Source organism: Numida meleagris, chromosome 1 (genome assembly GCF_002078875.1).
Source record: "Numida meleagris isolate 19003 breed g44 Domestic line chromosome 1, NumMel1.0, whole genome shotgun sequence".
Lineage (NCBI taxonomy): Eukaryota > Metazoa > Chordata > Aves > Galliformes > Numididae > Numida > Numida meleagris.
In genome coordinates this window covers 77260142-77282383 of record NC_034409.1, presented here as the reverse complement: position 1 = coordinate 77282383, position 22242 = coordinate 77260142, and the positions used below count along the sequence as shown (strand labels likewise).

Sequence of the window (22242 nt, the reverse complement as noted above, 5' to 3'; positions counted from 1 at the left end):
TTCCTTGTGTCCTGGGTCAGGCGCAGTTCATGCCGCCGGCTCCCTCTAAGCTGGGTTTTCTGTGAGGAAAGCCCTTGAGGGGCACCTCATGGCACGAGGGGATGCCCCTGAGGGAGCGGCTCGGCCACCTCTTCCCTTTCTTGCCCTAATGCTGCTCATTTATTGCCGTTATTATCTTTCTTTATTGCAAATACCACCCCAGGCCAACTCTCAATGCCCCTGTCAGCAGAGAGGCTTGGAAGTTTCCAGATGTATTTCAAATCCTACTGAGGGGTAATTAAGAGCAGAATGTCACACAAGCTCTTAAATGAAGGCAGTGTCACATTAAGGAGTGGCCCCAGGTTGTGTTTTAACAAACAGATCTCAATAGTGGTGCCACCTAGGAAGCGTGCACCTCCCTACCTGAGGAATGTCCAACTCCCACAAAGTAACTGGCTGTTAACACTCATTTATTTACCTTATGTCTGAGTACAGTGCATTTCCTGTGGACTTGCCCCACAAATATGCCACAGCAGGGGTTGGAACAAGATGGTTTTTAACGTCCCTTCCAACCTAAGCCATTCTATGATTTTGTGATCTTCCACTACCCTGGGTCACACAGAGACATGAATTATTTTGAAGGGTTGGAATTAACATCTTGTGTTACAGTGTGAGCTTAATATTGTCTGTTGGATGTGGAAAGTGAAGATGTAGGGTTCTACTGTAGCTTTTCAGTAAAAAAGCCTTCCTTAATTAAAGAGAAAAATTCCCTTTCACCAAGATTTGATGGTGCCGAGTCCTCATCGATCTAATTCCAGCTTCACCAATCCTGCTGGGAAGATGCAGATGGTGATGTTGAATGTGCTGAGGAAAGGAACTGCTTGGCATGCAATATAAGAAGAAAAGAAAGAGGGAAATTACGAAGGGACAAAAAGAGTGACTGCAAAATACTAGCAGCGATTGCCTTTGCTGAAGTGCTGCAAATGTGCCTGAGGTGTTTTTTATGCAGGAGGTTGCACGTGAAATTCATTTTCATATGCAACCTGAAGCTGAACATCAGACTTCAGCCTGTAGTAAAATAAACCTCTAATCCTAGGCATATGTGTAAGGCAATGTACTGGATGAGTTATTCTTTGTTTATTTGAAAATCTGTAACACAAAAATGTAAATTAAAGTCACATCTGGAATTCTGTCCTAGTATGGCTTAAAAATGTCTGGAAGAACAAGGTCTATTGAAAAGAGAGGAAAGTGATCACAGTACAATTAGATCAATGTAGCATCTACTCTGAAAGCTCATAAATCACTCTGCTATTATTAATTACATTTAAGCGTAACTGCTAAATACCTTATATAAGCTGTCAGAGACACTCCTCATTCAGCTACCTAAATAAGAATGAGGAGCAGGTCTCTGTGCTCCTAGTGCACTTTGGACTCGAAGACCCTTGTACATCCCTTCCAACTTGCAATATTCTATGATATTTTATCAGATGTCCTAGAAGCCTGTCTACCCTTCCTTGTTTTTCTTCACACTACATTTACAGCAGTGTCTGAAAATGATCCATTATTTCTGCAGAAGCCAGTTGAATACCTACAACATCTATTTGCGCACAGTGGAGCTTACAAAACATAGAGACTACATATACAGAAAGCAGTGATTTAAAACTCTCAAGTTTCCAACCAATTTGGTTGGTTATATATTTATAATCTTTCCAAATTGGTATGGTTTGGGGAAATTCTTTTGGAAATGAGATCTTTCCCCTATCCTGGCTGTTTGGCAGCACTGGTTACCAGGAGAAATGTTGCTTCCTTACAGTGTTTGTTCCCCCCCCCCCCTCCCCCCCACAAGCAGTGAGACTTTCTACTTTTGTGCTATGGCCAAAAAAAAACAAAACAAAAAAAAAAAAACAGCAATGACACTCTTGTGAGCCTCTACTTCAGTGTAGTTCCTCCTCCTCCCTAAGACACTTACAACCCTGAGTTTTGTTAGGCTGGGAAAAAGGGCCATGTGAGGAGATATGTGCCCCAGCAGCACCTCCAGAGGAAAGGGCCCTGAGAGCATGTCCCGTCCTGGAGGTTTGACGCCCCAGGCTTGGTGCCAAAGCAGAGATAGTGCAGCCTGGGGCTGCCCTGCTTTGCTCTGGTGACCTTGGAAGCAGTGCTGCAGGGAGGCCTCAGAGAGGGCTGGCCTCTACCAGCTGTACTTACACCATGGCTCTGGTGCTGGGCCCTGCCTGCCCTCCAGCTACAGCTGTGTGACACCCATGATGGAGTGTCAAGACCAAGACCAAGCCTCGTTGCCATGGTTTGCCAGGCAATCTGGACTCATTATATTGAGCCCAGCTGGCATCTCCAGGCCACCCTGTCCTCTGATGCCAGAGTGCTGTGGCACATACAAGAACACTCCCACCGATCCTGCCCCGCGACCTGTCTGGATCAGCATCTTGTCTCTATGTGTACACATTCTTTCTTCCAAAACACATGCTGTCATTCAAGAGTGACGTCTAGGTGGACATGAAAAGGGCAAACAGGCTACTTTATCGACAGGGCTGAGGGAAGAGATATAAATCAGCCAGCCTCCGTGTTATCTGAAAAGATAATGAAACAACCTGTTCAGTAATCAGCAGGGAAGCAACCAAATAACAATAAAGTGATGAGAAACAGGCAGCGCGCATTTGTCCAGAACAAATCATGTCAGAGTAACCTAACTTATTTATTTGCAGAGATAACTGACTTAGGAAGTGCTGAATGAAATGGATGAAACATTTGGATTTTAGTAGGGATTTTGGCGTTGCATTGAACATCATTCTCATAAAAGCAAATAGGGTTCCAATTGGAATTAACACGAGAGGAGTACGTGATTGAACAGCAATTCCCAAAATGTAGCTGTGGATATTTTCCGGACAATAGGAAGGTATAACAAATTAAGAGATCTGATCTGTCTGCTAAGATTGATTATTTTAATTAGTAAGTTGGATGATGGAATTGACCTTGACTTCAAACTTAGAATCATTAGTATCATTAAGGTTGGAAAAGTCTCATCACCACCATGTCCAGTAAACCATGTTGCTCAGTGCCACATCTACATGTTTCTTCAACACCTTCAGGGATGGTGAGTCCACCACCTCCCTGGGCAGCCCCTTCCAACACTTCACCACTCTTTCTGAGGAGAATTTGTTCCTAATATTTAACCTGAACCTTCCCTGGTATAACTTAAAGCCATTACCTCTCATCCTATCACTACTAACTTCTGTAAATAATACCAAATTGGGCAGTGCTGCAAGCACTTTGGACGCAAGGATTTGAACAAAAATACAATATTGCTGGATCACTACAAGATCCTTGAAACAGTATGATGAAATTCAACAAAGAAAAATGCAAAGTATTATATTCTGAAAACAAATCTTCAATTCTCAAATTCAAAAAGAGGAAGAAGTGTGTAGCCCCCGTAGGATATCAAAACATACATCCACTCAAGGGAAGTACTTGAAGAAATCTGTAATTCTGCACTGGAAGCATAGACTTTATGGAGACCACTTATTTATCATAAGGTCAATGCAACTTAGAAGACAATACACGGATTCGCCACTGATCTACTGATCTGAAATATACATAGCACTAAATGACCCCAAAATTATTAGTAGGTGCCAGTGCTCTCTTGGCATACAGAGTACTGGCCTCATGCCACCTGTCACATTGCTCTGAGCATCCTGGCGTGGCAGAGGCATGCTTTTGCTTTGCCTTAACTCCTTCTGCTCTCTGAGGCCTCTCTCTGTGGCGTTGCACAGGTCCTGATCTGCACAGCACAGCGCTGCAGGCTGAAAGTCACTCTTGGTGTTGGAGTGCCCATCTTCCTGCAGATCTCTCATGTGTGGGGGGCTTGCCTTAATGCCACTACTTCTTAGGGCTCTGACAGAAGGCAGGGTGACTTGAATGGCAGCCCACTTCAAGAGTAACATAAATCACTGACAATTGTTGTATTTGTTTGCTCTTGGCAGAGATTGCAAGAATGCCCAAAGATCAAAATAACAGCATAATGTAAGCTGAGCCGTTCTGCTGAGCTTTACAACTTCTCCTCCTCCTCTGAAGAGCGACCCTCAGGAAGTCACTCACTCTTGAAAAGAAACCCCACCACTCGGACAGCTTCTGAGGCCAAAGTCAACATAACCGGAGAACACAGGCTGGCTTTATAAAATCATGGCTTCTATGAATTTGCCTTCAGCCAGAAGAACATTTCAGGTTGCTTTTTGGTAATGCTCTTTGACTTAAAAGTGCATCTCTCCACCTTGGGGTCTGACAGATTTCTCAGACACGTTTTCAACAGGAGAACATAAGAGGGGAAAGCAGGGAGAGAGACCCCTGGCCTAACAGTATCCCTCTCATCTGGCTGAAAAGGTTGAGTATCACAGTGATTTTTGTAGCAGTTCCATGAACTACTTAAATAACGTAGGATGGAACGAGGCATTCTTGAACTAATGGAATGACATTTTGCTGCAGCCTTTCACACCTTTGGAGTCGTAAGCAGCCAAAAAGAGAGGTCTGGGATGGCTCTACACAAAACGCATTCCAAGCACACATCTGCACTCCAGCAAGCTGGCAGAGTGCAGGTGGGCTGGGGGTGTTGAAGACCCGCAGATGCCACTGCCGTGGCACTGTCCCCACATACCTTATTGTACCCTTGTGCCTCTAAACTCACAGCACACGTCCCAAAGGTGAAAAGCTCCCTGACAACCGACGGTGAGGGCCGGCTCAGAATTTGGGGCCGGGCACACGGAGGAGACCCTCCTCCCGAGGCCAGCCGCCTGCCTCCCTTCCCTCCCCTTCTCCTCCCTTCTCTTCTCCCGGCGGCCGGCCGGCGGAGGGTCCTTTCCTGGGGCAAGTTGCTCGGCACCCCCGGGCGCGGGGGGTGGGGGGTGGCCGGGCCTCGCTGCCTCCCGCCTCCCCCAGGCCGGTGCGTGTGGCCGCGCTAGTGATTCCCACTGCAAATAAAGTGCCCGGGCGCCCGCCCTGCCGGGGAGAGGCGGACCGGGAGCCGCTCCGGGCGGCGGCACACGCGGGGCCATGGCCGGGGGGGCGGCCGCAGCCCCCAGGGCGCTGCTCTGCGCTTTGCTCTGGGCAGTAACGGCAGCGGCCCCGGGGGGCGGCCCCGCTCCTGGAGCCTTCGGCCGTGTCTACCGAGGAGCCGTGAACATCAGCGCGGAGCGGCTCTACGCCTTTGCCTACAGCAGCGAGCCTGGGCAGGTAGGAGCTAGGAGGCGGCCCCGCTGCCCGTTCCCCTCCCCGATCCCCTGGGCCGGGGGGAGCCGCCGTGAGGGAGCGGGCTGGGCACAGGCTTAAAGTCCGGGTGGGAATTAGGAGGGTAAGAGTACAACCTTAAAAAAGAAGAGGGTGGGGGGGGGAGGGGGTAGAGTTGCTTAATAAGCCTTTTTAAATACCTTTTTTCACACTTGAGCGCTTCTGCCGGATCAGGGTGCTCTCTCCCCTGGGAGGTGAGACGGGGCTGCACTGGTGAGCTGGGATGTAGGGAGCCGCGGGGCAGCGCTGCTGCAGGCACAGCTGCTTGCCATGGGGGGGGGGAAGAAAGCATGGCACTTATGAGTGATTAGCTATTGCAGCTCTCCACTTCTCTCCCCCACCTCCGTTTCTGGTGTTTTTTTTTGTTTTTTTTTTTTTTAATTTTGTGTTTTTATCAAGTAGCTAAGTGGTACCTTGGAAACTCTGCCCCCTTTGTTTGGATTGGGCATTAATTACTGGGTAAAATGCTTTGATTTTTATCCAAAAGATAGTGAACCATACAAATTAACCTACACTCCTGCCCTTGACAGGGAAAATGGAAAACATCCCTTTTTCCATACTGTGTTTCTGATTTATTCTTTTTTTTAAGTATGAAAAGAGTTGGTAGAGAGCATGATAACAAGGGGAAAAGGGTTTGGAGGGAGGGGGTGTGCTTCTTAGAAGGCTTTGCTTTACTCTGCAAAACCATAGATCCATTTAAAGACCTGTTCTCTGTGTGTTACTATGTAATAAAATGCACCTGGTATTTATGGAGCAGGAGTTTTGTTTCAGGACTGATGCAAGAGACCCAGCCCTGCTTTACTTAACTGTTGGGTCTCACCATTGGACACGAGAGTCCAAATGCAGGCTTTGAGCAATGAGCCCTCCTGTAGAAGCTCATAGTGTGAACTATGTTGGAATTTTCCAGTATTATGGGTGCTACTACCAAAGCCTGTTAGCAGACCAAATAATGTCTGGGCTTGTTAGCGGAAACAGCATACAACAACCATTGCTGCATTTAAGTGGAAATTTCAGGACACTAAATCTCCGTGCTCCTGTATGCTGGGCTCTGAAATCTCTGCAGTGATATTGAGCTGCTCAAGAGCATGCCTAAGAAAGGAAGCCTCAGATTTGAGGCCTGATGTTTTCTTTAATGCAGAACTGTCCAAACACTGCTGTGGACGTGCTTAAAGAGGACCATGCAGCCAGTTCCTGCTAGGAAAATTAATTTGAGAGAAAGAACCACTTGACAATGGACTGCCCCAAGAGGCTTTCTGGTGTGGGACGCCCGAGGGTGGCTTCGTGAGAAGCCCTGCGAACACTGCTCCTGAGCTGAACCAGCCTTAGGGCCTGCTGCCCACTCAATAGTTGTTCCTTCTGGAGGATGACAAGTCCTACAAAAACTCAGTGTAGCGGTCCTACCCTTCCACTGCAGTCTTTAGCCTCCAACTTGTAGCAAGTGGAGACTCAGGCAGTGTTAGCCAGCTGCCTGTCACTTGTAAGGTCTCTGCTCTTCCTGATCTTTTTAGGCTCCTCCTGTCCCTGTGCTGATGGCAATTCATCCAGAAGCCTCTTATACCTCGAGGCAGATACCACATGGAACATTAACCTCAGTTACAGGAAATTTAATTGAATAAAAAGAGCGTTGTTACATGTATAAGGGCTGCAGTGCATGAGTTTAATTGCTTTCCCTCTGAAGCAAAGCCAGGTCAGGCTTTGAAACAGGGATTTGTTTTGTTGATGCTGTGGGTTCTGCTGTTCCCCTCTGCTGCTCTCTCTTGTGGGGGCAGGCCTTCAAGGCAGGGCAACTTTGAGCCAAGGACAAGGCACGAGGGCTGGTCCCATCAATCCATTGCAAATGCTCTGCTCACGTGCTGTGGCTGCCAAAGCATGTCTGAAAATACAGCTGGATAGAGCAATACTTGAACAATGGATGAAAGAAAGGAGGAAATAAGACCACTGCTCCTGTTTTGGTGCTTCAGGGACCTGCCGCTTTCTGAAAAGCTGTGCTTGCCTGATCTCGAAGGATGTTCCTCATCTGCATGGTATTCCTTATTCCTGGGATGGAGGTGTGGTGCACTAGGGATGGGGAAAAATAAATCCTATCAGATTGTTCACTTTGTGTATGACTACTTGTGAGCAAAGAGCTCAGGGCTCTGGAGCAGGGTTGCTTTGAGCCAGGCAAGTTACTTCCGTTCTGTGCATCTCCTTTTCTGAGTGTAAAAAATGAGAATCGGGGTATTTATGTGCTGACCTTGTCACGTTGCTGAAACTTATGCATGCATAAATTGTCAGAGCTTCCTAGGTGCTGTGCAGAAATGCTTTATCTGGTGACTTAAGTTAGGAGAGCTGTCAAGCTTTTCTGTACTTGGCAGCTATGGTTTAGGCCTTAATTCCTGAGGTGGAGATTTACGAGTAAGGCTGTGCTGAAAGAGGAGGAGCACAGCCACCTCTGCTGCAAGAAGCTCCTGGCAGTGGCTTATGAATAGGGATGTGTCCTTCCTCAGTCTGCTCTGATGGAAAGTCTTCGTTTATTATGGGGTCTTTTAATGGCTTTTCTAGTTCTCTTTTCTTCCTCCTAGCTGCACTTCGAAAATTTCACCTCTGCACAGCTGTTCATTTAATGTTTAACTGCAAGTGTAATAATAATAATAAAACCAGCTGTTGTTCTTGCCACTGTGCACCCAACCTCTAACAGGAAGGACGCTACGGTAGTGGACGACTAGTTGGGCAAGTGTATTTATCTTAGGGTTGTTTAAACTGGAGACATCCAAGATAGGGGAAAAATGAAAGTGGATACTTGTGAGCATCTCAAATTCCACGTATTCAACATGTCCCTTCTTGAGAGGGATGAGGATTGATATGCTGAAGCTCCCTGTGCAGTGTGTGTGCCTAGAAAGCTTAAAAAGAGCTGTGAAGTTTTTCTGCTGGATTTCCTGTTGACTAGAGAAGGATTTATGTGACAAGTGAGAGGACCTGCTTAGCTCTACAATTGCAATAATACAGGGGCTTCCAAAAAAACTCAAAAAAGGGCTGGAGCAGAGTACTGAGAGAGTTCAAAGTGAGCTGTTCCCTCCACTGCTGCAAACTCTGACAGTCAGTGCTGGATAATTTTCTGGAAACACAGATGGCACTCATATTGCAGGTATAGGTTATTCCTGCACCAGATCTTAAGTGATGTAGGGAAGCATCTTGAGGATGAAGGCTGTTGGGGAGTGTGGTTTCCTAACTCACTGATCAGCTGAGTGCATCTTTTGGTGGCTACTTGTATTTAGAAAACCAGGAAGCTCTTGAGAGAATACGTTTCCAGCTTTCCATTTTTTAAGGCAAAACTGCAGCAATCTAGACAGGGTGCATGGATGTTCATGCATTGCATCTTGGCTATGATGAGCCCAAAAGCTGAGCAGTAGGCTGCACCTATTCTAGGGGAACAAGTGGGCGGTATTTTCTTCCTCCTCCTCCCTTGCCAGGAGTAGGAACAGAGCCCCAGCCTTGGTTCCCATATGGCTCAGCCTTGCTGTAAGCTGCTGTTGGCAGCAAGCTCAGCTGTGGCTTCTCTGCTTAATAGTTGTGCCATGTGAGGATGTGCAGCCCTGGAGGGATTCTTTCTTATGTGGAGTCTGTCTCAGGGGTGCTGAGTAAAAGCTTCTCCTCAGTGAATGAGGGAGAGGGGCTGTGTGTTGCCATGAGACTTGCTAACAATCATTACCCTTCCTTCTTTCATGACTGCAGATGGGGAGGCAAAAAGTTGAACTACCTGAGACAAAATGGGAAGCAGCAGCAGCAAGAAGGACAGAAGTCTTTCAAGTAGATGTCTTAAATTCTGTGACCTGGTAGAATCCTAGTGCAGCTTCTGAGCTGCTTTTAGGCTGCATGTGTAGGACTGTTTGGGCTGGAACCAAACTACTCGAAGTATTCTCTTGCTCTCGCACTTGTCTTCTCTGTGATGTTAGTCTTGGCTCCAGCCCAAGTTTCAACCCACAGCTCTACTATGCATGCAGTAAAACTTCAGTTTCCTGTTTGGAGACTGTTGAACCTGGGCTGTAGGGAGGGGAATAGGTTAAGGTTCTGTCTTTTCCCTAGTGTTGAGTGGATGCTCATGAAGATGCAGGTAAAAATCAAACTGGGAAGACTGCAAACTTTTGAGTGAGAAGGAGATCTCCGGAGGCCAACAGAGCTCCTGTTTTTGCCGGGTATCCAGGATATGAACACTGTTGCATTTTAGTTGCTGCATCTACCCTGTTCACTGTAGGACACTGGAAGAACCTCAGCTCACTCACCATTTTTGGAGCCTAATGTTAAATTAAATGCCTTGTGAGGCATAAACAAGGCACCTAAAACCAGTAAAATCAAAGAAAGTTATAATCTGTGGTGTCTGAAACCTAGCGATGTTTGACAGAATCCCTTTGGAACAATTTTTGCCTGTGTAATTTGTTTTCATGAAAGAAAACAAACAATCTCTGTCCCACCCAAGGACAGGGATTGCTTTCCACTGGGGTCTCTCCCTGTCCAGAATCATGCCAAAGTCTCTTGCTTACAAAAATGAGCAAAAGTAAACTGGGAGAAATGATGCAGATATGTGCTGAAAATGCAAGCTTGACTGTTTTCTGCAGCAGAAAACATGGTCTTTAAGGCTTTAGCTCTGAAAATAAATGGGATGACTAAAGTCTTACAATCTTTAAATGACTTTTTTGTTGTTGTTGTTTGGTAGGGCTGTTTGGTTATTTAAAATCAAAGCTGATCGGGTTTTCTCATCTCTATCTCCCCAGTGTTAAGATTGAAAAAAGAAAGAAGCTCTGTAAAAGAGTAACTTTATCAAAACTCCTCTCCTGGTTTGAACTCCTTCCAAGAACAGTGTAACGATTTATAACACAAACATTTGCTCTGTAAGTGAAGGCTGAAATGTCCTTAGATAACTTGTGCAGAAATTGTTGGGTAGGAAGGTATTTCTTTTCCCATGCAGACCTCGTCTGCTATTTCAGAAGATATTCAGGGAATGAAAGTGCAGTCTGTAAAAGCTGTATTGCAAGGGTGTGCCATCTGCTTAGTTGGAGAATACAATTTAGCATGCTTACATAACTGAACATTATTTCCTGCTATGTGCTCTTATAGAAACACGGAGGATTTCAGAAACAGCCCTCTTAGCTCTATCTGCGCTGATGTTTTTGTTTGGATGTAGAAATAAGCTACTTCAGTGTGGTTTAGAGCAAATGTACAATGGTTAAATAAGAAGAAAACATGGAGGAGATATAATTCCTATCAGTGTGACTGAAGCAGAGAACTTAGGATTGAAAGAAGATGTTTGTATTGTGATGGTGATCCCCAGAGTTACCTCTGTGAGTTTGCGGTGGGGGCAAATTGAGAAAGGTTATAAACCCCCTTTGTTTAAAGGGTTGTTCTAGCTCGGAGTTCCAGCTGCTGTGGGTTAGGAAGATGCTGTTTGTTAGAGAGTAGTTTGCTTCATGACTAGTGTTCAAAGAAGGATTTCTTTATTTCTTTTAAATGCCTCCCTGAAATCTGAGGGTAATCAGAAGCAGGTAGCTATTTCACACAGTGTGGCAACTGCTAGTTTTTTTTTTTCTGTTTGTCCTAGAGTTTCCCTAGTAACATTGGTTTGAGGACATAATTAAAAAAAAAAAAAAAGGAAAATATAAATATTAGCCTGTTTACTCTGTCTTTCTTCCATTTATGCTCACAGATACTTTTGCAAACAAGTGAACTCATGAGAACATCTGTGTCAGACTGAGCATATTTACACCAAGTAGAACTTCTAAATGAAAGTATTCATCCTGGAACAGTTACATGAATGAAATGTCCAGAGTCTCCTTTGAGGGCTACATGTTTTTACCTTCGGGGAGTAGTAATGCTCAGATATTGCAATGAAAGCAGTAAGGAGGTTCTGAAACCACAGTCACACCAGTAGTTATTTTCCATCAGGGTCTCTGCTTCCCCCTGTTGGGCTGGCCGTGGGAAGAGCAGACAAGTTGAATGCTGATGGGTACATGCTTCATTCACCACCTCAATTGGTCTAGCCTATCTGGCTGAACCCTACTCAACTTAATCTCATTTATATTAAAAACAGAGCACTGCTTCCTTGTGCACGAGCAGACTGCAGCAGTTTAAAGCCTTCTGTACCTGCATCCTGCCCTGAGACCTCCCTTTGTAACCAGCAGGCTGTGTTTGCTTGCCATCCGTGTTCCCTGCCCACTGGTTTGGCTCAGTGCCTCACCAGGCCCATGATCAGGTGCTCGTGCAGTGTGGACAGAGAATTCCCAAAGGCACTGCATTGAGCAGTTTGTGTGCGGGTGCCTTGAGGAATGTGGCAAAGCTCAGGCATGATCTGAAAGTGTTGCTTAGTGTGAGGTGGTGGGAAGGAATCCAGTGTTCTGAAAAACTTTTGCTTGCAGCAGAAACTGCTGCAGCCTCTTGCCTGCTCATAAATTCACAGCCATGCAGTCTTAAGCTGATGTGTAATCTCTGTGGGAATTGCAGGCTTAATAATCAATCCAAGGACTCTTTCATGTCAACAAGAGCTCAGTTTATTTTGCTTAATGTTTGCAGCCATGTTGGTCCTGCTCAGCTGTGAGAGTTTGGAACCAGCTCCTTCTGCCTGTTCCCATCTAGATAAAAGAATTCAGATGTGTGTTTCTTTTTTTAAATTTCTCCCTTTTATTTTTTTTCTCCCCCTATCTCCAGGGTGATAGAGCCAAAGCGCAAATATTTGTCTTTCCTGGTCTAACACATTTTAATGTAGTGCTGAGAACTTGCTCTCTATTCAGCTAACTGCTCTGTCCACCTTGAAACACGGAGGCGAAAAAATAAAGCTCATGCTCAGTCATCTGAGAAACAGAACTCCAGCTAACCTGACTGGTAAATGGGGATGTGCACGGCAGGGGCTCAGCAGTGAGAAGGGATGCATGGAGGGAAGTCTGCAGTGCAAAGGGCAGCACTATGGCTATTGCCAAAGTGTTAGTGCAGAGACTGGTCTTCCAAGGGAGATTTGCTATGTGAGGTTGTTTCCCAAGATCCAGCATGGCCTGTTTGGCCTTGAACCAACTGCAGGCATCTGCAGGAGGCATGGATTTTACCTTGGAGAGTGTGAATGAAATACTGTGACAGCCTCTTTGCTTGTATATGGGGAAGGGAGAGATGACTGGTTTCTGTGGTACTAGGAGCTGTCTGGTCCAAAGTCAAGTCCTTCAGCAGTGGTGGTGATGCAGGACAGATGAACTTGTTAAGCTTGGAGAAGAGAAGGCTCTGAAGAGACCTCGCTGTGGCCTCCTAGTACTTGAAGGGAGCTTACAAACAGGACGAGGACCAACTTTTTACATGGTCTGATAGTGATAGGACAAGGGGGAATGGCTTTAGACTAAAAAAGGGGAAATTGAGGTTATATATTACTAGGAAATTTTAACTCAAAGGGTGGTGAGGCACTGGAACAGGTGGATGCCCAATCCCAGGAGGTGCTCAAGGCCAATTTGAATGGCGCCCTGGGCAGCCTGATCTAATGGGTGGAATCTCTGCTAGTGGCAGGGTCAGGCTTTAGGTCCCTTCCAATCCAAGCCATTCTATGATTCTATGGCAGCCTATGCAAAGCTTCATCTCACCAGTGCTAAGTAAGCAGGGGTGGATGCAGAGGAATCTCACAGTCTTTTGCTCTGCTATGGGGAATTATTACTGTGAGAGGCAAAAGTTCTGCTTTCTATTTGGATTTCTCCTTGTTTTGACATGCATAATTAAGATCTTATTTTTGTGTTTGGAGAGAAGGATGTATGTGATTGAAGCAATGATTCTTGTGTCAGAACTGCTAATTCTTGAAAATAAATGATCTTTGGGGAGGTATAGAAGGAGATTAATATTAGAACTCAATATATCACTTTGTTTTTCCTTCCTTCCTGCCTTTTTTCCCACTCTTCTAAAATACTTTTGTGGAGATAATACCCTTGAGGCAAATGCCAAATGTTGACTTTCAGAGGGAGAGATGTGATTGCTAGCCCTGGCTCAGTAATAAAGTTATTAAATGTGTTGCATGGAAATGTGTTTATCATCTATGTTCTGACAATAGAAACCAGAAGCAAAATATGGATTAAATTTTTAAGATAGGCCCTGTACCAATTAACCTGAAACAGCAAATGTCAGTTCATAGGTATTACATTGTTATCCCTGTCTCTTGTGATGCTTTTGCTAGACAGTTCACTTGCCAAGCAAAATGTCTTCCTCGAAGACGCTAATTAGGGTTCTTCACACTCTGTAGCACAGTCAGAGAGTGGCTGACAGCAAATGAGAGAAGCCTTGATGCTGAGGTTTAGTACTTATTCTTTCTCCACTTTCCCATGCTTCCTCATAATTGTACCTAAATTCTGCTAACTCCTTTGCTTTGGTATCCCCAAGCTCAGATGTGAGTGATGGGGAGGATCTGAAGGGAATCATTAACTGGGACCTTATTATACCTGTGGCCAAACCTGCACATCCCACCTGCTGTATTGCATCATTTTGGAGGAGTAGGTGTTACGTCAGGCTTCGTGCTGCTGTATCCCTGAGGCTTATTAGTGGGAGAGCAGAGCTGTGTCCTGGGACCAGGAACTGTGTTATATAGCATATACTGGTTTTTACATGGGCAAGAGCTGAGATTAAATGCTTAGATTTTAAAGAACATTGAGTCCTGAGAATATTGCCTCCTGACAATCCTATTTTTCACTAGTATAGTGCTAGCAATAATACAAGAAAATGGAAATAGGAACAAAACTGAATAAATGTTTTAGATGGTATATGTTCAGCTTAGTTACATGGAAAGAGTGCAACTGAACAATGGATCTGACTGCTGGATCTCTGCAGAGGAAATCAACCTTCTTTCTTCTCCTCAAAATGCCAGTCACCAAAGGTCTAGTATCATCTGTAGGAGATCATCTCCACTGATTTTGTAAAAATCTTCTGATCAGTAATTCATGTAACTGTAAATGTCAGCAAAATTGCTTCAAGGTCTGCTTGCAAAGACTGAAACTTTGAGGACTGCCACCGTTTGAAAAAAGAGGCTGGGTAGGGACTCAAAGTGAAATATCAGCAGAGCATCAAAATGGTGTAGGAAGGGATGCACAAGTGCTGCCCAGCTGAGAGCTGCAGGTTTGCTATCTGGGGAGAAGAATCACTGGGCAACTTCTGGAAAGGGTCAGAGAGATGCGACTTGGAGTGGAAAGGCAAATGCACCACTAAGCACTTGCAGCTGAAGCAGCTTCTTGGCCGTTCGGTCCTGCAGCAGGAGTGACTGTGCTGTGATCTGCAGGTTCATAGTCCAGTGTCTCTTAACCTGATGCTTTTGAGTGTCATTCAGGAGAAACTGTGCAGTGAGCAGACCTTAGGCTTTGAATGCCTCAGATTTTTGTACCTAATCTCTGAACTCATTGCTTATGGCCCTCTACCTCTTTTTGCACGCTTGAATCTCTGCATCATCAAAATGGGGATGATTACTGCTGTGGGCATATAGCATGCTATTGCAATATCAGAAGCCTTTCAGAAGTTGCATGTTGGTGAAAGATAAAACGTGGAAAAGTCTTTGGGAACCTGAGAAGGCAGTGCAGGCATCTGGGATGGCAGTTGTCACAACAGCAGGGCTGTCCTGAACAGAATGAATTAATCTTATTGTTAGTTAGGTAAACATCTTGGCTTCAGCATTGGATTCTCTCTTCAGACTAATAGGGCATCTAACCTGGAAGTGCCATGAGACCTGGAAAAAAGGCTATACATAATGCATTCACTTACAAGTTAAAGAGAGAAATCTGTGTTGACAGCAAAGAGAAGACAGTGTGTAACCTTGGGCGTATAAAGGCAGGAACTCATGCCCCGGGACATTCCAGCTGCGCTGCAAGGAGGATCAGAGGCTTGAACTGCAACATGGACCCAGTTTAAAATACTTGTCAGCTGTATTATTACACCTGCAGCTGTGGTCTTAATTGGCTTTCTTTTCCCAGGAAACTAAAATGCTTAGACTCAGTAATGGATGTTGAGGTTAGCAGGAGGGTGTCAGGGTAAAAGTGAGTGGAATGCTATTAAGTCACTGTACGAGAAGCTTTACTGTTAGGCTTCTCCAGGAACCTCTTATAGATCTGATTCCATCTTCTAATTAGAGACTATGCTCTACAGAGCAACCTTTTGGCAGTTAGAAAGCTGCAAGGCTTTCACACCTGGAGTACTGTGTCCAGGTCTAGTATCCACAGTACAAGAAAGGTATGGAATTAATAATTTATTTTATAATGGGGGTGGTCAGAGATGTGAACAGGTTGCCTGGGACTTTGTGGAGTCTCCATATGTGGAGATACCCAGATCTCACTGAGCCCAGAGCAGCCAGCTCCAGCTAACCCTACTTGAGCTGAGGGGTTGGACTACGTGAGCTTCAGAGATTGCTTTCAACCGCAGTTAATTTCTGGCTGTGAAAACAGGCCTTATTTCTAGCCTGTCTGGAATGAGAGATGAGCTAGGTGAAAGGGGTAGGCTCTGGTCACTCTTGCCTGCCCATGTGGTACTTGGATTGTTTCTGAAGCAAAGAATGTTCCCCACATCTGATGTGGAACACCACAGGCAAATATCTGGTGAAGCTACATGCATTGCAAACTGCACTTGAGGAGAAATACCTTCCTTTTTGGATAGGACTCTGAGAGCCCTGCTTTGTTTGTTGTCTTAATATTTTACAGAAAATATTTTTTTGCACCATATGTAGAAATGTTCAGGGATGTGTCTTAGCATGGTACTCTCACCTCTTATTAATATCGAGGCATTCTATAAACTGGCCAGACTTTTAAGATCTCATAAAATGTCTAGTGAAGGTCTCAAATTATGAAATACTGCTATTAAAATAGTTCTTCAGTTTTGCATTGGCAGTGTTGTACCTTCCATGATGATGGAACAGTATTTGATTACATGATGACAGCTCATCAGACTGTACAGGACAAATGCAGGTAGTGTGTATTCTTAACCTGTGCAAGCCAAATCGTGTGAGCTATTAATAAAGTTGAAAAATATTCTGTGTCACTAATAAGTGCTTTTCTGTATTTGCACTGCAGTGTAACACTGGGAAGAACTGAGATTTCCCGGGGATTTAAGCCTAAGTCATAGAACTATCCCTGAAATATTTTGGATCTCAATGGATCTCAAAAGCTGTTCTTTCTAATGACAAAGATAGAGCTCCTTTATGTTGTAGGACACCTCAGAGGAAGTCTTTTTCCTTTTGGTTGACATTTTCTGAACAACCAGTACATTGGTTTATGTATCTCATTTTACTTAAGAATCAATATTGAAAATACTTAGTTTGCTGAGAGAAGATGTGAGGTGAAGAGTAGAGTAGAAGTAGAGATGCAACTTTTAGTTGCAGAAGACCATTTCCTTATATCTATCTTGTTTGTGGATGGTTAAGGATACATAACACCATAGTACTATTTTCTGGGTGTCTGATGTGAGTTCCCAGTTATACTGACATGTAGTGGCTTGTCTCCCCAGACTGAGCAGGGTAGAGACCAAGGAAGCTGCAGAGTTATCTTCCAGTGCTGCCCACTGGCAGTGGCCTGCTGTGCTGGCCCTTCCGGTGTTAAGCTGTGTGTCTTGCTTTGTGATAGTTTTTCATCACTTGATTTTAGCACCCCTGTGGGAAATTCACTTTACTTGGAAATGAAATTGCATCTGTAATTCTTGTGGACAGAAGAAAAACTCGAAGTTGTACCAAAAGAGTATCGCAAAGATTTAGAAACTGTAAGGCAAAGGCAAAAGAGTCCAATGTCCTTCAATCTCAGAAGCTTTTTAATTAAAAGATTTATGATGATGTTTTATTTTTTCAGGAGTTGGTTGCTATAGATGCTGAATTATGGTGATGGTGGCAGGAAAACTGATAATGGTTATGGCTTTCAAGAAGGAAGTGTTTTGTTCCAGTAAACAAAACTCCCACACGATCTTAGAATCACTAAACAGGAATAAATAGGAAATTTTCTTCCTTTAGACTTCGACCATATATGCAAAACCCTTATGCTGAACCTTATTTCTAGCATCCTCATTGTAACCATAGCTGCCCTTCTGGTGCCTGGCCAGCTCTGTTTATTTCAGAAGGTGGCATTTCCCTATGCATGGCGAATAGAAAGTTGAGGCATCTATGATGAGTCCTTCACTTGACAAGTTAAAACAGGTTGTCACTAGACAGGTTGTGGTGGGTTTAAAATGTGTATTATCTACCTGATACGCTTTTTATCAGTTGATAACCTCTAATCAAGATGTACTGTGTCCTCTGAACTATGCAAGTTCATACCTTGTTTTCATGAGCAATGCATGCAGCATTGGAGAAGGAGTCGAACAAGATGTTCCTCTGAAATAGAAATAGAGCCTATGCAGACTGCTTGCTTACTTCTCAAAGCAGTAAAGTGAAGACTGCCTTTTCCACTGCTGTCCCATATCTGCAGCCTTGTGGTGGCTAGACAGTGGAAGGCAATATGTCAGTTGCTGGTGCAGTAGGCCATGCTAGAAACCTTGCTCAGAAACCGAGGCAGCTTTTCTTGGCCTGTTGAGGGTGCTTAGTCCTGTTTTATTAGGTGATGTAAATATGGGCAACGTGTCATCTCAGTGTTGTTTCACAATAATGCGAGGTGGTAACTGCTAACCTGCTTTTTCATCATTGATTTTTAATTCATTCTTCAGTCATCTTTGTGACTTCCCCAGTACTGTTGGTTGAGATTGGCAATGTAAGAGTTCAAGCAGGGAAACCCTATTTGTAGCCTTGGATATTTGTTTATAACAGAAGTTATTTTGGTTTATCCTAATCGGGTAAGTAAGCCTCTCTTCGTCTTATTTTCTGCATTTGTCCACTGTGTCTTATCTGAAAGTCAGCTCTGTTTTGGGGCAGTACTCTGATTAGAGCAGCAGCAATGTGGTGCTTCTTGAGTGACTTCTGGAACTGAGTGGGCCAGTGGCAAACTCTGCTTATTCCCCTGTGAATGTTGCCAGCATCTAGGTCACCCTAAGAAAGGGGATGGATTCTTCTCACCTGTGTTTGGAGCTGTCTTTTTCTGCATCTGCTAACACCTGCCTATACTCTCCTTTCTCTTTCCACAGGTAGATGCAGTGCGTGTCTATGTGAACAGCAGCTCTGAGAACCTCCAATATCCTGTCCTGTTTGTAGTTCGCCAGCAGAAGGGAGTATTATCATGGCAGGTCCCACTAATTTTTCGAGGGCTGTAAGTACTAGGCTCTCTGCCTTGTAATGGGTTATATCCAGCGTCAGCCTCCATTTGGTGTTAGCTCTTGATGTGTGCATGGGCAGCTTGGTTGCAAACCATGCATGATCTGCCTGTGCCACTGATCAGAAGAGTTTGCAAATGCCATTGTTGTCATTTCCACGGTTGCTTATGCTGGGTGCAGGTAGTTCTTATTCTTTAGTTTGGACCAGGCCTTGAAAAATCTCTCAGAGCCCCCTAACTACTGGGTTACAGTGCATTTGGGGAATATGGTCTCTTCTCTGTTTTTCACGCTAGGTACAGTTGAGTCTGAGGGTGGTGGTTTGTTTTGGGATGTTTTCTTTGTTTTTGTGATCCTTTTGTGTTGCCTCAGCAACCTCAGAGCTAGTGGGGCTGCAAGTACTGAGACTCTGAGAGCACCTTAGACCATACGAGATGCAAAGCTTCAGCCTGCAACCGAAATACTGGCACTAGGTAGCAGTAAGTCTGCAGTGTCTTGTCTGATTCAGGGGATAGTTACAGCAGCATCTGTCTTGGGCTGTTCTTCTGTGTGAACCCAGCAAGTGGCAGAAATACTAAATCAGCCAGCTGATGGCACAGGCAGTCTTGAGAAAAGTGAGTTGCTGAGAATGATCAGTCCTATATGCAAACCACAAAAGGCAACTGAGGTGGATTTTGAACTCTGAATAAAAGACAGAATAAGCTGAAAGGCCAAAACCAATATTTAATCTATGTACACAGGGAAAAATCGTTATTTGCAGTACTGTAGAGCAGTGTCTTAACTGCTGACTCTCCTTTTCCATCCTTCCCTCCTTCTCCTGGCTGTTACAGATATCAGAGAACCTACAATTACCAAGAAGTGAGTCGGACTCTCTGTCCATCTGAGCCAGCACCTGAGACAGGACCATCTGACCAGATCATATTTGTGGATGTCGCTTCTATGGCACCATTTAACATTGCATATGAACTGCTAGTGACCAGGCTTGAGAACTTCCAACTTGAGTAAGCTGAGATGTGTGAATGCAACTGTAATTGCTTCATGTATCTGTCATGCAGGGATTTGGTCCCTCTACCTAACCTTCCCTTCCTAGAAAAAAAGACTTTTTTCTTTTGCTTAATCTAAAGGTTCTTGTGTATATTCTAGCTCTGAAAGTATGCTGGCATTTCTTTTTTAGGACCAACAAGCCCTTTAACTTCACTGCCAGCCCTTCCCAGCCTCAGGTAAGGAGTCTTGCTTAGTGTTTCTTGTATATCTTCCTATATTTAAATGATTCACATCATCCTTTGTTAGAGATGATGAAAGCCTCATAGGTCTAGGTTGTTTCCCTCTTAGGATGCAGGGGAGTTTCCTTCTTGTTGAACTTTTTCTGTGGACATGGTGAAGAGGTAGTAGTGCCTCAGCCACATTAGCAGCGTGTTTGGGTCCTCTTGCAAAATCATTAAGTGAACTAAAAACTATGACCAGAGCAAATGAATGGTATCTGCCGTTCAGAAAATTCCAGAGATATATAGAAGTCCAGAGATCATAAGGCTACTGTGCTTCCTGGGAAGTGAGACAGTGTGCACTAGTGTTTAGTCCCAGTCAGCGCTGGTTCAGTTGCTGTGGCAGGACTTGCCAAGATGCAGTCCTTCATCAGAAAGAACCAAATGAATGAGCTGTAAAGGTAGCTCAAAGTGCTATTTCTTATTCAGGGTAGCAATTCAAGGTGTGAGGTGTTAAATGAAATGCCTGATAAATCTGGTTATTAGCTCAGTAGAGAGAGCAGACATTTACAGTGCACTGAGCTGAACAACCTTGTTTAGTGCCCTGCAGAAACTACATGTCCTCCCTTGAATGAAAATGCTGTTGACAGTAGCTATAGTTATACAGGAGGTTGTGGAGATGGGAGAGTATGTAATTTACCCAGAGCATCTGGTACTCCATTTTTGCTGTTGCAATCACTATAAGAAATATCACTTAGTTTTAGGTCTCCTGTTATCAAGCATCCCAGTTAATCTGTTCTCAAATGTCTTGTGTTGCTTGGCATATGAATACAGCATTTTATACTATAGAAACATAGAGAGTACTGGTTCTTTTATAAAAATCTTTTTTAATTTGGATTTTGTAACTTGAATGCTGAGAATTGAGGATCTAAACTGGGATTTAGCATTGTGACTTGAGTCTGTTATTTGTCATGCTTAATAATGTGAGATTGGTGACTTTAACTAAAGGCCGGAGTGCAAGATGAGTGATTCTTAATTGATATAATGCTGCTATTTATTGTAAATCAAAGTATTAAGCAATCTGCAATGAAAGACAATTCAAAATCTAGATGAATGTTGGAATATCCCTAAAACTGGAAAAAGGCAAGCTTAACAATCAAAGGAGTTGTCACTTGGAAAACAGCGTGTGCCTAAGGGTGAGAAGAGAAATTAGTTAAGTTTGTAAAGGTCAGGAGTGTTGTTTGCATGCGTTTATACCACTTGTCCCTGCAGGTGAGAGCTGTAGGTCTCAGTACCCGCTATGGAAATTCTGTACTCTGGTACAAATTCTGTACCCATGGATTAAAAAGACAGAGGGGTCTTCATGGCTGATTCCTCCAGTGTCTAATGCTTTCCAACAGTAGCACACTCCAGTCATCAGGGAGCTCAGACTGACAGAATCGTTGCTTGGCAAAGATAAACTGCTGTCTGTCTGCTCAAGGAACCAGATTTCATTTTGTGAAATGAAGAACTTGTGATCTCAGTGCCAGTGCTCCCTTAGCAGTGCTTGGAGAAGGGTGATGGGAATAAATGCTTTAGTAGAAATGGACAAATGAATGATTTCTGACTTATCCCTGTCCTTGCAGTTTGGGGTCCTCCTTCCTGGAAAGGGAGCAGGGAAATTCTGCTTTATGTAATCCACTTTTATATTACATAAAGGGTCTTTGCCAAGTAGCACTGTCTCTGTTACATGGCAGGAGCCACCTGGCCATAGTAGCTCCCTTCCCTGTAGGCTGTGCCTGCCTTTGCTACAGAAGCAGCAGATCTTGCAGCTACAGATGACCATAAGGAGGAGTGGGAAGGTGGTCGGTGGCAGCTGTCTGCCTTGCATCCCCCATGAGATAGGATGAGTTGGTCTCCATCAGCCCCTTGTGGTAGCTGTGCCTGTGAGACTGAGCTCTTGAGTTCTTGACTTGGGGCAAGATGGTACGAGCCCTTGCAGCAAGCCTGCCCACTGATGTGAGCACTGAAACTCTGATTCTCCAGCAGCTGGTTATTGTATTTTATTGAGTAAATATGCAAATAGTCATGTTCCCTGGGACTTTCTTCACCCAAATTTGAAAAGGCCCTTGTAGGGACAGGGAAGGGAGGGGCATCTCCTGGCCCTGCAGAGTGTCCTGCGGACCTGCTCAAAGCATGGAAGTATGCGTTCCCTGCCTGAAGGGAAAGTAAGACTATTAGCAGATGCTCTTCTGTCTTGAATTTTTTCAGAGCTATAGCTGAATTATTTTCCAAGCTGAAGTGAGTAGAGAGCTCTTCTGTTGCCTCCCCAACTGCACTTGAAACCATCCAACCAAACAAACCAAAATCCTATGTTCTTGTATCAAGCATTTATTTATGAAAGTCTTTACTGAGTTCAGCTATTTGATTTAATACTTTCCATTGTCACTCTTTGAGGCAACCCATCTGAGGTAAAATTCCATTATATGCTCCATATGTAATATCCAGATAGTAGTATAGAAACATCTTGAAATTGCTCTTTGTGATATAGAAAGGAACAGACTATAAAAATGACTTGATCAGGTGGGAAAAAAGCTTAAGGGGT

General features: G+C 44.3%; 1 protein-coding gene across 7 annotated transcripts in view; it reads left to right on the top strand.

Annotated features, from left to right (window-relative positions):
• The window catches only part of SIDT1 (SID1 transmembrane family member 1), a 42163-nt gene continuing 24274 nt past the window's right edge, over window positions 4354-22242 (top strand). Inside the window, exons 1-4 of one of the 7 annotated variants that reach the window (XM_021397130.1) lie at window positions 4354-5217; window positions 18334-18455; window positions 19287-19457; window positions 19631-19676. In XM_021397130.1, the coding sequence (XP_021252805.1) occupies window positions 5038-5217; window positions 18334-18455; window positions 19287-19457; window positions 19631-19676 (519 nt within the window). In that variant the 5' untranslated portion in view covers window positions 4354-5037. Of the gene's footprint in view, window positions 5218-5313; window positions 5336-5445; window positions 5466-12101; window positions 12121-18333; window positions 18456-19286; window positions 19458-19630; window positions 19677-22242 lie in introns of those variants that run through there. The other 6 variants (XM_021397138.1, XM_021397115.1, XM_021397126.1 and 3 more) reach the window with 6 other exon arrangements.